Source organism: Wolffia australiana, chromosome 2, assembly GCF_029677425.1.
Source record: "Wolffia australiana isolate 7733 chromosome 2, ASM2967742v1".
In the NCBI taxonomy this organism is placed as follows: domain Eukaryota; kingdom Viridiplantae; phylum Streptophyta; class Magnoliopsida; order Alismatales; family Araceae; genus Wolffia; species Wolffia australiana.
The window spans coordinates 9,345,127-9,357,980 of record NC_135836.1 but is presented as its reverse complement, the minus strand read 5'-3'; the positions used below and the strand labels follow the sequence as shown (position 1 = coordinate 9,357,980).

Below are 12,854 nucleotides of genomic sequence, written 5' to 3'. Positions count from 1 at the left end.
TGGTTACATTTGATGATGCGGCGTCCTGAATTATTGCGATAGAACACTCGGGAAAGTGTATTGGGACTGGAATGAATTCAGAAGATAATGAGGATTGTCAAAGAATAAATGCGAGGAGAATGTCAGAGATGTTGCTTGTTCAACTCCTTGGCTCCACGGGGGAGAGAAGAGAGGAAGAGACTCATTGTTTTACGAAAAACCTTCAAAGAAATCTCTAATATTATGGGGTGAAAGACAAGGAGAGGTGGGTTTTTAGATAGACTCAAAAATGAAGAGTCTTAGGGGCACCCCCATCCAAAAACATAGGCTCTACCACAACGGAAATACTTTGTCACTTTCCAAACGAGGCAGATGGTCTGGACTGGGTTATGGGGTTTAACACATTTTGACAATCTTTACCTGGGCATATCCCCCAGGAAAAGAATATGTCCCTCCATCATCTCGTTGAGTCTCCATCTTCATAAAAAGTATAAACAATGATAGAGGGGTATCCAAGCACTGATAGAACTTGTAAATTAGAACCACCTTTGTCAACATGTATGCATTAGTATCATCTTTGTGTGCCTTTTGATGAGCAATGTTTCCAAAATTCAGCAAATCCTAGATCATGTGATACCACAAATCAATATGTTTAGAACTCAAGTGGTACATGTGATTCTTCTCCATAACCTAGATAATGATATTATCCATATATTTTAATGTCCTACTTGAGTATCCTTTGAATATGTATATTTAGAATACATGTTTACATACTGTGGTTCTCTGTATGATGGCATCACCATTACTCAAATTGCCATTCAGGTATTAATGGACTTCATTATAAGCATCGCAAGTGCATTATATTGGTTGTATTGTATTAATGAATACTAAACTAGATGTGGAATGTGTGATTGGCTTGCTGACCCCATATATTTCCAATGAATTTCACCTTCAATACATTTTTGCATAAAAAATGTGAGAATAAAATAAAAATATAGACTCATATGACAAGTATTAAAAAGTTTTAAGGTTCTAATTCAATGAAAAAATCCAGTACATTTTTTATTTACTATGCATAGTGAGTAAGGATTGATCTAGAAATAGATATTTGTATACTTTTCAATTGTTTAATCTAATTTTTAACTTTTATATATTTTTCTAACAGTTAGATTCAACTAAATTAAATTAATTAATCTATTCTTTAATAAAAAATAAGCATAAAATATTAGTCTATTTAAAAATAATTTATCTGATATTTATAGAGTTATTTGGAAATGTTGTGGCCACTCCATCCCATTAGTCATTATTTGTCTTGTGTATTCTACTAGAAAACCACGTAAACATGGATGGAACAACCATGACTCACCATGAAGAATTTTTTATTATAAGTGAATTTTGGGTTAGTTATTTATTAGGGATAAAATATTAAACTACATTGATCTATTTAAATATTTAAAGTTAAAACATAATATAAAATTTTAATTCTTGAATAACATCTCAATCCAGAGTTTAAATGGAGCGGCCTTTGTCTGACAATCATGTGACTTAAACGTTTGGCTCTAGGGCTGAAATGAAAATAAACAGATAAATGTTTCCAGCATTTTTATTTCTTATTTATCTGTATAAGTACTCCATAAAGTTGTGTTTACTAATTAGTTATTTGTCTTTTACTTACTTAATTTATCTATTTTTTAATTTTATAATTTTTTAATAATTAGTTTCAATTTTCTCTTATTCGCATTTTCTGGGACTACATCTTAGCTCGCCATCACCCAGGGAAGACATTATTTGGGGGCATTTGCCGCCTGTCATGGAGTTTCTTTGAGGCTGGTGGGTACCAAGGCAGAGGATCAACACACAAATTCTACATTATTTAATTTAACATGTACATTCTACTTAGAACGTAACTAAAAAAAGTCCTCTCACCATTACTCCCATTAAAAAAAAAGAAACATTATTTTGAGGCCCAATTGACGGTTCTAAATATTTTTTAATATAATATTTTTACCATCGAGGGCAAGTGTAACTTTTAATGAAACCACTTATCTAAATCTTTAATTATATATTATTATAACTTAATTTTCCGGGGAAGTAGTCGCACGTGAGGTTTGATTAAAAAAGGTGGCAGTTCCAATATTGCAACTTTATTGAAGTCCCATACCTAAATCTTTAATTATAATTATATTATATTTTAATTATTCCCGGGAATTAGTCGCACGTGCCAGGTTTGATTTAAAAAAGTGAAGTTCTAGGCGGGACGAATACCTGCCGAGGAGTGAAGTTCTCCAAATTTCGTCACAATCAATCGCTCATCGCAGATCTCTCCGAGTTCGTTCCTGGGCGGATATGGAGTACAAGGATCGGCTCTTGGTGGCGGCAGGATTTGTTCTTTCAGGAAATCGCGGTCAGCATCGCGACGTTCTTCTGGATCCTGGCGAATTCGGGGTCACCGCGCCGCTGAAATCTTACCAGGTGGAAGGCGTTTCTTGGCTGGTGCGGCGGTACAAGACTGGGGTTAACGTCATACTCGGTAGATTTTGTGGATTAGCTCCGTTGGATATCTTTGCCGCTTGTTCTCGACGTTGATTCGTGGATTTTCGGTGTTCGCAGGTGACGAGGTGGGATGGGAAATCGAATGTTTCATTTCGTCGGGGAAAGTCCATCATTTTTTCGGCATTTTTTTTATTTTTTGAATACTGAAAGATCTATAAGATAAGGAACCATCTGTTCTTAGCCACCTCAGGCGATAAATCAACAATTGAAAGTGATTTTCTTGTGTATTTTTTATGACCCAGATTTTATTTATAGATGTAGGTTTTTTTAGGGATTGATAAGACCTTTGACATCTCTTCACCTGCAAAGAATTCTCGACGTGAAAATGCAGAGACAAAGGGCATATTCTTCCTTCTTTGATTACTGGAAGATCCCTCATTTTTTCTCCGTCTTTAACCGGGTCACTGCCAATTCGATGCTAATATGATGAAAAAATTAGTATTTTCCTCTGGAAAAAACATGATTACCTTGTCCACGCTTTCAAAGTTGTTTCACTGAGGTGGGATGATGTTTTGCAGATGGGATTGGGGAAAACGTTGCAGGCCATCTCGTTCTTGAATTATCTGAAGATTCATCAGCTGTCTGATGGACCTTTCTGTGGGTGCTTTAAATTTTTTTCCATGATCCTTGGTTTTCCTGATATAAAAAACATGCAGATGTATGATATTTTTTAATTATTGGCTTACATATGCAGTTATACTATGCCCCCTGAGCGTTACAGATGGCTGGATGCATGAATTTTCCAAGTTTTGCCCTAGTTTAAAAGTTCTCAGATACACAGGTGACAAATTATCTCGTCGCGCCATGAGAGCCACTTTTTTAAAACACTTCTCTGCTTCAGAGGTTAGCTCATATCTTTGAATATTTATAAGAAAACAATCAGATTAGGTTTTGCTATTGAAGTGGATCTGTAGCAGTTTGAATTTTAGATAAAAATCACGAGTTTAACCTTTTTCCTCATTTATTATTTGGATTGAGACTCAGCCTCACCTTTTTTAAGCAATATCTGAAGGACGTCAGAGATTTTCCCTTCGATGTGCTTTTGACAACCTATGACATTGCGATTATGGACCAGCACTTTCTTTCTCAAGTTCCCTGGAAGTTCTGTGTCATTGATGAAGCTCAACGACTGAAGAATCCTTCAAGCGTATGGACTTTTTAACACCGATTCTGAAATTGTAGTTTTTTTTTTGAAAAAGAAACTGTAATTTTAGATGATTGGATTTTCCATAAATTACTTTATTGAGATCAGAATTTTAGATTTTGGCCTTTTTGGTTACCCTTGAAATGCTCGATTTGATTATACCCCTTACATTTCTTTTTTGATAGGTTCTTTATAATATACTGGAGAATGAGTATATAATTCCGAGGCGCTTACTAATGACGGGGACTCCCATACAGAATAATCTGTCTGAGCTGTGGGCCTTGTTGCATTTTTGTATGCCTTCAATCTTTGGGACTCTAGAGCAGTTTGCTTCGACATTTAAAGATGTCGGAACTTCCTCAAAAAGTATCCCTGCGAAAAACCTTCATATATTTCTTTTTAAAGCTCTACTCAACCTTATTAATACGTAGATTTAGACATGTAATTCCTGAAAAGTTGACTTAAATTTTTTTTATTCTTTTGGCAGATCTGAACGAGTCTGATGGCAAGCAGCAGGTGAAAGTTTTAAAGTACATACTTAGAGCGTTCATGCTTCGCAGAACAAAGTCCATGCTCATCGACACAGGAGTTCTGACACTGCCGCCTTTAACAGAAGTTACTGTGTAAGTAGTGTTCTCCGTCATTCTTCATTGCTACGATGACAATGATGATGACGAAGGATTTATCGTCATAGTCTCTCTTTTTTATGATGACAATGACGATTTTGTCTGGTCATCATCTCTGGTCACTTTCCCTCTATTAACCTAACTCAGATGATGAGGGACCATGACGAAATCATCATCTTGATTGTCTGCTGCCAGGACCATGATGATGACAAAATTGTCACCATCACTCAAGATACGGATGATGACGTTTAAGGATTTAGATTTGCATTATTTTATTTGATCTAGCACTTCCACTGGAAAGGTAATGATTTAAATTTTTCTCTACCTACAGAATGACTCCATTGGTACCTCTCCAAAAGAAAGTATATACTTCAATTCTTCGGAGGGAACTCCCAAATCTTCTTGCATTTGCATCTGGCGCTTCGTACCACCAGTCCTTGCAAAATATTGTAAGAAAAATATTTTTCCGTCTCCTGCATGAGATATTTCTACTCTATGAATTTGCCTTACATTAATGTATCCTGAAGATGCCGGATAAGGGGACACAATACGTGCCTAATTCCCATGGCTTTTTTAAACAAGAATTTCAACTTTAAGATGGTTCGTTGGCACAATAGTAATATCCATTCAATGTGCAACTCCTAAGGATCATAAATATATGATGTCGAATCACATATGTTACTGACTTTTATTATGTTCCTAAGGATCGTAAATTACTATGTTCCTCGGCACAATAATAATTTCCTTCTCAATGTCGATCAGGTGGTGCAGCTTCGTAAGGCATGTAGTCATCCGTATCTTTTCAATGGAATTGAGCCTGAACCATTTGAAGAAGGCGAGCATCTGGTTCAGGTAAACATTTGTTCTTATTTGACTCTATGAATCAGAAAGATAGAGAAGGCTTGAAAAAACATAATGATTTGGTGTTTTAATGGTTTAACTTAAGATTTTATGAGGGATGGTAACTAGAAATAAATGCTACTCAAAATCCATTTCCTCTTTTTAGATATTTGCTCTTTCTTTTTTCCCTTATACAGCCATATCCTTAATGATGATTAGTCGTCATTGACCTCATCATTTGTTCGCACTAGGATGACGTTGACAGCGACAAAGTAGTCATGATTATCGTCACTCGTCCGTAATTATGATGATGAGGACAATAGTTATTTTCTCCTCTTTCCATCGCCAGTCTGCCATCACAGTGATGGTCTTCTTGCAGTCTCCACTACTACTAGCTTCTCGTCCTGGGTCAGTATGACTAGAAGAAGATGCCAAGTAGTCATCGTCCTCATCATCGGCCTGCCACTATGATGAGGATGATGATATGAACCTTGTTCTAGGTTCGTGTCGGAGGAAGAAAAGGACGAGGCAAGGTAGGAATTCCCGGGGTGGAGAGGTGAAAAGGGAAGGGTAGGGAAGGAGGCCGAGCAGGGGGGGGGGTAGGGATCGGTCGGGGGACGAGCCGCCTGAAGACGCGGTGAAGCAGAGATGATCACGAGGACAGGGATCGTGGAGGGAGATGGAGCGTGGATATAGGAGAGACGAGAAGGGAAGGAAAACCAACTATCACTTAAGAACCGAACATTCAGTCTGCCCTCCCCAGAAGGAGGGCTGTGTTATCTAAAGGAATGTAAATGGGAAACATAACGAGAATGCCCTCGACGTGGCCCAGGAAACCTATCAGATGATGATGGTGACGAAGACATCATAGTCATTCTGCTGCAACTGGGATGACAATGACAAAATTTTCATCTTCATTGTCACACCTGCTAGTGAAGATGACAATGATGAGGCAATGTGTGGATGACGATGATGAGTTAGTCCTGAGACGACTAACACCTGCTTGATTCATTGGCCCGTTAGCTTCCACAAATAAAGAAGGGCATTCATAGATTTGCATTTGTCGATGTTGTTTGAAGCACTAATGAAAGTTATCATAATCGATGCCAGGCAAGCGGTAAACTTATTGTTCTAGACATGCTACTCCAGAAGCTTCATGCGTCCGGGCATCGCGTTCTGCTATTTGCACAGATGACCCACACTCTCGATGTTATACAGGTTTGTAATCCTCCTTTTTGTTCCCACATTGAATTACTCGGCTTTTCAAGTAAACTAAAAGTAAAAAAAGAAGTAAAAAACAAAAACTACGGGCCTGCATTTCAGACGTTTCTGACGACCAATTACTGCACGTTTTAAGGATTTTCTGGAGCTGAGGAGGTACACTTACGAACGTCTTGATGGGTCTGTGAGAGCTGAGGAACGATTTGCTGCGATAAGAAGTTTCAGCGTGCAAAAATCAAAGGTTACGGAAGAACAGGATATCGAGCACGATGCTGCTTTTGTTTTTCTCATCTCCACAAGAGCAGGAGGAACTGGTCTAAACCTCGTGGCTGCAGATACCGTAAGTTCTTGATATTTTTAAGATATATATGCATATATAATGCTGTTCCTCGTGATTAATCTTCTCTAAGATATGTCTGCAACCGTAGGGGCGTCTATATTTAAGCTCTTCCTTCGAATATTTGTAGCTTAAATACTCATCTATGAGAAAATAACATTGCCAGGTCATCTTCTACGAACAAGACTGGAATCCTCAGGTAGACAAGCAGGCTTTGCAACGTGCGCATCGCATCGGTCAAATCAACCATATTCTCGCTATCAATCTCGTCACAGAACGCTCAATCGAGGAGGTCCGTCTGAGATGAACTTCTTCAACAGTTATTCTTTAAAAAGAAAAGTACTTTTTTCCTGAAATTATGACTTCTTACGGCAGGTTATAATGCGGAGAGCGGGTAGAAAACTGCAACTCTGCCATGAAGTTTTTGGGGAAGAGAACAATACCCAGCAGCCCGCTCCGGACTTGGAATCGCTAATATTCGGACTGCATATTTTTGGGTTGACCGATTTGGATGGTGAAACTTCTTTCAGCACCAGCATGGAGCAACTAAACGCAATGACAGAGAAGATCATCCGACTTCGTAGCCACAAAATATACGAAAAAGATTATCAAAAGTTCGAAATAAACACAGAAACTTTGCAAAACGCAGAATCCATCACTTTTGATCCCGGGCTCGATGAGAAATCCTACTTATCCTGGGTGGAGAAGTTCAAGGAGGCTTCCAAATCCACACAGGACTCTTTGACTCTCTCAAAGAACAAGAAAGAGGCACGTGTAGAAGCCAAGAAAGAAGCACGTGAGAAGAAGCTAGCGAAATGGGAGGCTTCCGGATACCGGTCCTTATCGGTTAGCGAACCTCCCGTTTCTACCGTTGGACCCGATACCATGTCCGATTCCGGATCCGTTCAGTTTGTGTACGGTGACTGCACGAAGCCTTCACTTATCTGCCCCTCGGAGCCCACCATAATTTTCAGGTTTGATCCTCTTGTCTGTCATCTGGGTTTCTTTTTAATCTAGGACTAAATAACAGTCTCATCCATCCACATTTGTCATCGCCACCATTTTGTCATCAGTCCTTTGCGGTCTTTAGTCTGTGATGAAGAACGGAACGGATGATGGAATGGATTGGAGATCGAATTGCTCTTCAATCAGATCGCAAAAGATCAGGAATTAGGGTTAAATATATGGCATCTGTCCATTGGTGACAGTGGGTAGAAACATGAGTCATCTCAGGCAGATGACTTTGAACAGTCAACCATCCACAAGTGTCAAGGATGATGGATTGGGTCTTCTAGGTGCACAGACGAAGGACGGGATAATTTTTTCGTCCTGGGATGAGAAACCATCACGTCCAAAAAAGTGAGGTGCAGGACAAGACTAAAACCATCCCAAACCATCTCGATTATGCACCTCAATGGAAACGAAATGGATGATGATGATCAAGTGTCCATCCTCTTATACTATTTTAATCAACTAATATTTGCAAATTATGATCATTCTTACAGCACATTAGATGATTCTGGACGCTGGGGGCACGGAGGAGTGTTCGACGCACTGGGAGCCCTGTCAGACACTATACCAGAGGCTTACCAACGAGCATTCGAATTTGGAGATCTTAAACCGTCCGATCTCCATCTCATCAAGATCAACGGTCAGCACTCTTCCCGCACCATGGTTTCTAACCGTTGATCTGTCCTGCTGATTTGCCACATCCCCCCAGATTCTTCTCCACAGCCGCGCTACGTTGCTCTTGCCGTTGCCCAGTCATACAATCCCAGGCGCAAACTGCCGAGAAGCGGCATCTCCATAGCTGCCCTCGACTGCTGCCTCTCCAAAGCCTGCTTCTCTGCCGCTCAAATTTCCGGTCTTCAACAATTTCCTGCTATCTTTTCCAAATTATAATCGGCTGGTGTTTAGAACTTACTTCTCTTGCAGCGTCGATTCACATGCCACGGATCAGCGACCAGGTCGGACCGCAACGCGCGGACTGGTACGCGGTGGACCGCCTCCTTCGCAAGTACGCTGCCATCCACAGCATCAAAATCTTCGTGTACGGCCCAGATCTTCCCATCTTTCAACCTGCGTCAAATGCATTTCCTTCACCTGGTTCTTTTTCTCTCCCATTTTGCAGGTACTATTACCGACGGTGATAGGATTGACCCCTGGTGTAAACGCGTTGACCGGATGGTCAACACTCTCTTTCAACTATGAAGGTATTTTTCAAGTTCCCCCAGCTGTACATGTCTCAGACACGGCCTATTAGCCTTCGGATTCCGGCGACAGCAATTGATAGGACGACCACCAGGACGAGCTTCTTGGACGCCAGCGGCCGGAGGTTAATCCTCGCCCTGCGCTTGTTCAGGCAATGGGCCAGCGTCTGACCCAGCGAGCCCAACCAGCACGACACGAGAGTCAGCACCATCCATAGGATATCTCTTGGGCCGGCGGCGGCACCCAGGTCCATGACTTTTGAGCCCGTCATGCAAACACCGGTAGCAACGGGGTCCAGACCCAGCCATTCGTTCAAACGGGCAGAGATATTGATCAACAGCCTCGCCAGCCACGCCACCTCGCCTTCTGAAATGGGCCTTCTCATCCAGTCTCCCTTGTATTTAACCTCAGCCCACTTGGGGCCACCCGGGTGCTTTGGGGAGAATCCTGGCTCTGCATGGGCCTCGACTCGGACCCCAGGTTGATGATGGGCCACTCTTCTCGGGCCACTGAACAGAGTCCCCATCTTGGCCTGAATTCTGTCCATGTCGTGGACCGGCCCATCTCGGCGCCGAATCTCGGCCTCGGCGCGCAGGACAAACAGCTGGAGCAGCCAGTGGGCGCCATCCTCGCCTTCGCTGAAGAGCCTCAGATCCCGGTTCGAGCTCTCGTGCAGTAACGAGCCGTCCGCCTCAGTCTCGCATAACCCATCCTCCCAGTCCTATAAAAATGAACAATATATTAACAAATTTGTAGATTTAAAGGTTTATTTGATTTATTTGTTAACCTGCAGCTGCTGTCGGAGGGTGGGAGCGAGCTTGGCCAGCACTGCATCGGAATGGGCCACTGCCCTGGAGTGGTATGCAGCTTCGACGCTTTTGAGAAGGCCCATTAGCTCCTTGGATGATGTGAGGATATTCAAGACCTGAGGAGTGATGAACTATGATCAAGATTGTTGATATGGAAGTTAGCATTTATCCAGGTTGATCAAGAAAGAATATATGAATATATATTTCACTGGTATGCACTTCTAGAAAAAAGTATTATCTTTTGAACTAAGGAAAGGTCAGTGCTGAGCATTGATAACGCACTGATTGTCAGGCCCTTTTTGCCGATTGCAATTAGAAAAAGAAAATAAATTAAAATAGGGAAAATACAGTTGCTACAGGTAAATGAATTTCCTCGATTCATCACACACCATTTTGTTTAGAATAGTATGCGGAAAATCATAAATTTCGAAATACCAATATCAGAGCTGGCGATTTACGAGTCATAGCATGGCTTTGACCAAGGAGGTCCATAAAATGGAAGGCAGTCTTTACGTCGTAGACACCCATAAAATGTAATTCTTTTAAACCGAGCAATAAATGTTATGCGATTACATCTCTCTCGATGTTTAAACCACGTCCACGGATAAATTACTTGCACTTTTAGCCAGAGCTTTGGCAATGAGAGCAGTATCTTGAAGCGTATTAACATTACTCGGGAGTTAATCTCCAATTTTTAGGACACATCTAAAATTTGAAAGAGTTTGAAAATAGGAGGAAGAAGTATTTTATTGAGAAAAAATGCACTGCCTCGAACCTAAAAATAACTCGATTTCCTTGAACAGATTGAATTTCATGCCAGAAATTACATAAATGAAAAGATTAATTGTCGAAGGAGATCCATAAAATCGATTTTGGGTATATAAAGCAAGTTGCACGGCTGTTTTTTGCAGAGAAAAAAATCAGATAAGCAACTAAAAACCATCATTGATTAATCAAGAGGTAAAATAAAAGATAACTGTCGAAAAAAAAACTCTAACACACCTTCAGAACCATGGAGACAACCTTCTCCGCGTCGTTATGGAGAATCTTGTGGGCAAATCCCAGGAAATGCACGAACAACGAGTTGTAAAACAGATAATTGGAGGTCACATAAAATAGCCAAGAAGAGGAGTACCGCTCACTCGATCTCATAATCTTCTCCTTCCCATCATGAACATTTCGAGACTGAGATTTCTCCTTAGCCAACTCACTCTTACAAACCTCAAACTCCAAGAACACATCAGGAGTAATCAACCAAGGCTCCAAATAGCTAGCCCACAGAGAAATCACCTGGCAAGCATTATCCATGGAAGTCTCAACAGGACAAAAGAGGAAAGATCTGAGTATGAATCTGTAAAGGGGCCGCTGAATCACTGAAGAAATCGGCAAACTTGATTGAAAAGAAGCCTGCCCAGAGCTATTCAAATAGGTAATCATCAGCTTAATCACTTCCCCCAATCCCGGAGAAGGAGGATTATCCACAAGTAACCTCTGAAAAGGGAAATTAACCCCCAACGAAGAACACAAGCTCTTGGGCAACGGAGAAAAATCATTATCCACAATCCAGAACTGCGCCAGAGCGCAAATCAGAAACTCCGCCTGAAGAGCAGAAGAATCATGGAATAGAGAACAGCGATAAGGCTGATCGCCGCTCTGGACTTGATTAGGAACAAAAGCCTGAAGATATTCATACAAAAGCTTCAAGTAAAGCCCACAACTCTTCTTCTTGATTGAACTGGTACTGCCATAGCTCGCTAAAGAAGGCCAGGAAGAAGCCCAGATAAACCTCCTCGTCTTCCTCGCCGTCAACGCATCGGAATTCTCAGACTTACCTCTGCAGACGGGGTAGTACGCGAACCAGAAGATGAAGTATTCAAATACGCTGAGCTGAAGCCGAAAAGACCCATGAACGGCGTCTTCTTGAACCCTAGATTTGAACAACGGGCAGAGTTCTTGGAGAGAGGAGGAGCGTTTCTCAGTCTGGAGAACGAATCGCATCCAATCGGGCAATCTCTCGACGGGGAAGATGAATTTGAGGGGAGATTGTTTGTCGACGGCGGAGATTGAGGAGAGGAGGACCCCGCGAGGGGAGAGAAGGGCGAGAACTCGGGCGGAAACTTCGGAGTCGGGGTGATCGATCCAGGAAGGGGAGGAGGGTTCGAAGCCGAAGAGGCGGGAGAGGAGAGCGGGGAAGGCGAGGGAGAAGAAGGGGCGGGCTTGGTTCGATGGATCGCAGCGGAGGAGGTCTTCGACGGCGGTGCAGGCGGCTGCGATCTGCGCTGCTGAGGAAGATGAGAGGATGGTTGTGGCGAGGTGCTGAGCTCGTTCTTGGGCGTTCATGGCGAAGGAGAAGGGAAGCTTCTGGCTATGGCGAAGGAGAAGGGAAGCTTTTGGCTATGGCGAAGGAGAAGGGTGTCGTCTGCGAGGAAGGGAAGGTTCTGGCTATGGCGGGAGGTGGTGGCGCGGGGAAGAGGGCTCGACTAGGGCAAAGAGAAGAGCTTTCTTCAGAGCGAAGTTTAAATCCGCGAGGCGCTCTTCCCACACAGAGACGACGTAGCCGACTGCGTGTCGCGTGGCCGTCTGTGGAGTAATTTATAGTCTCGGGACGTGACCGGCGGCCGTCATCCGTCACGTCAATAGCTCAGGGACGCGGATTAGACGATTTTCTCTTTCTTTTCGTACATTCGCACAAATTCACACATTCGCGCAAAACTAAAATAAAATCCGCACAAAGCGAACAAAAGAACCACACATGGGTCCGTGCTATGTTCTGTTCGAATTTGTTTTTGGTCTGTTCGGAAAACTGAACAGTACGAACAATTTGCACAAATTCGCACAAAAAGAACAAAACGACCATGTTTAGGCGGAAATTTGTCCCGGGACGAACGGAGGTCTCAGACGGTGGACAGTAAGGGATAGAGGAAAATCCATCAGATTCGATTCTGACGGTTGATATCTTGCCATGTGGCATAACTATATCAGTTTCCTAGATATTGTTGAATGGCGTCCCTGCTTTTTAAACGAATTCGTCGGATTCATTTAAAATTTTAAACATGATTTTTTCGTCCAGGATGAGGGACGGAACAGTTTTCTCTTGACGAGAGGGACGAAAGTTCCAAGGTCGGGATGCAGAT

The 12,854-nt window shown here is 42.1% G+C and overlaps 2 protein-coding genes across 5 annotated transcripts; one reads left to right on the top strand and one right to left on the bottom strand.

The window, feature by feature from the left end:
* The first annotated feature begins 2,243 nt into the window (after nt 1–2,243).
* On the top strand, nt 2,244–8,971 carry ASG3 (SNF2 domain-containing protein / helicase domain-containing protein). 3 transcript variants are annotated; one of them, XM_078591995.1, is made up of 16 exons: nt 2,244–2,509; nt 3,019–3,129; nt 3,227–3,375; nt 3,545–3,679; nt 3,862–4,042; nt 4,164–4,299; nt 4,634–4,751; nt 5,065–5,154; nt 6,253–6,360; nt 6,500–6,703; nt 6,867–6,992; nt 7,076–7,674; nt 8,206–8,351; nt 8,421–8,564; nt 8,636–8,750; nt 8,832–8,971. In XM_078591995.1, exons 1-16 carry the CDS (start codon nt 2,326–2,328, stop codon nt 8,848–8,850), a joined length of 2,565 nt encoding a protein of 854 aa, XP_078448121.1. In that variant the 5' UTR covers nt 2,244–2,325; the 3' UTR covers nt 8,851–8,971. The 3 variants fall into 3 exon arrangements, with proteins under 3 accessions (XP_078448121.1, XP_078448120.1, XP_078448119.1); XM_078591994.1 differs by lacking the exon at nt 2,244–2,509 and adding an exon at nt 2,589–2,932 and having other exon boundaries at nt 3,051–3,129; nt 3,608–3,679; XM_078591993.1 differs by lacking the exon at nt 2,244–2,509 and adding an exon at nt 2,589–2,932 and having other exon boundaries at nt 3,051–3,129.
* Nucleotides 8,869–12,321, bottom strand: LOC144716755 (sphingomyelin phosphodiesterase). Of its 2 annotated transcripts, none has more exons than XM_078591996.1 (3): nt 10,723–12,321; nt 9,699–9,851; nt 8,869–9,632 (listed from the first exon to the last, which is right to left on the bottom strand). In XM_078591996.1, exons 1-3 carry the CDS (start codon nt 12,058–12,060, stop codon nt 8,946–8,948), a joined length of 2,178 nt encoding a protein of 725 aa, XP_078448122.1. In that variant the 5' UTR covers nt 12,061–12,321; the 3' UTR covers nt 8,869–8,945. The 2 variants fall into 2 exon arrangements, with proteins under 2 accessions (XP_078448122.1, XP_078448123.1); XM_078591997.1 differs by having other exon boundaries at nt 9,699–9,836; nt 10,723–12,317.
* Nucleotides 12,322–12,854: the final 533 nt, after the last annotated feature.

Coding starts and splice junctions, on each gene's coding strand:
- LOC144716755 (XM_078591996.1), bottom strand. CDS start 12,060: ATGAACGCCCAAGAACGAGCTCAGCACCTCGCCACAACCATCCTCTCA. Junction 9,852..10,722: donor TTGTCTCCATGGTTCTGAAG/GTGTGTTAGAGT, acceptor TCTTGATCATAG/TTCATCACTCCTCAGGTCTT. Junction 9,633..9,698: donor CCCTCCGACAGCAGCTGCAG/GTTAACAAATAA, acceptor TCATTTTTATAG/GACTGGGAGGATGGGTTATG.
- ASG3 (XM_078591995.1), top strand. CDS start 2,326: ATGGAGTACAAGGATCGGCTCTTGGTGGCGGCAGGATTTGTTCTTTCA. Junction 3,680..3,861: donor GACTGAAGAATCCTTCAAGC/GTATGGACTTTT, acceptor CTTTTTTGATAG/GTTCTTTATAATATACTGGA. Junction 5,155..6,252: donor AAGGCGAGCATCTGGTTCAG/GTAAACATTTGT, acceptor AATCGATGCCAG/GCAAGCGGTAAACTTATTGT.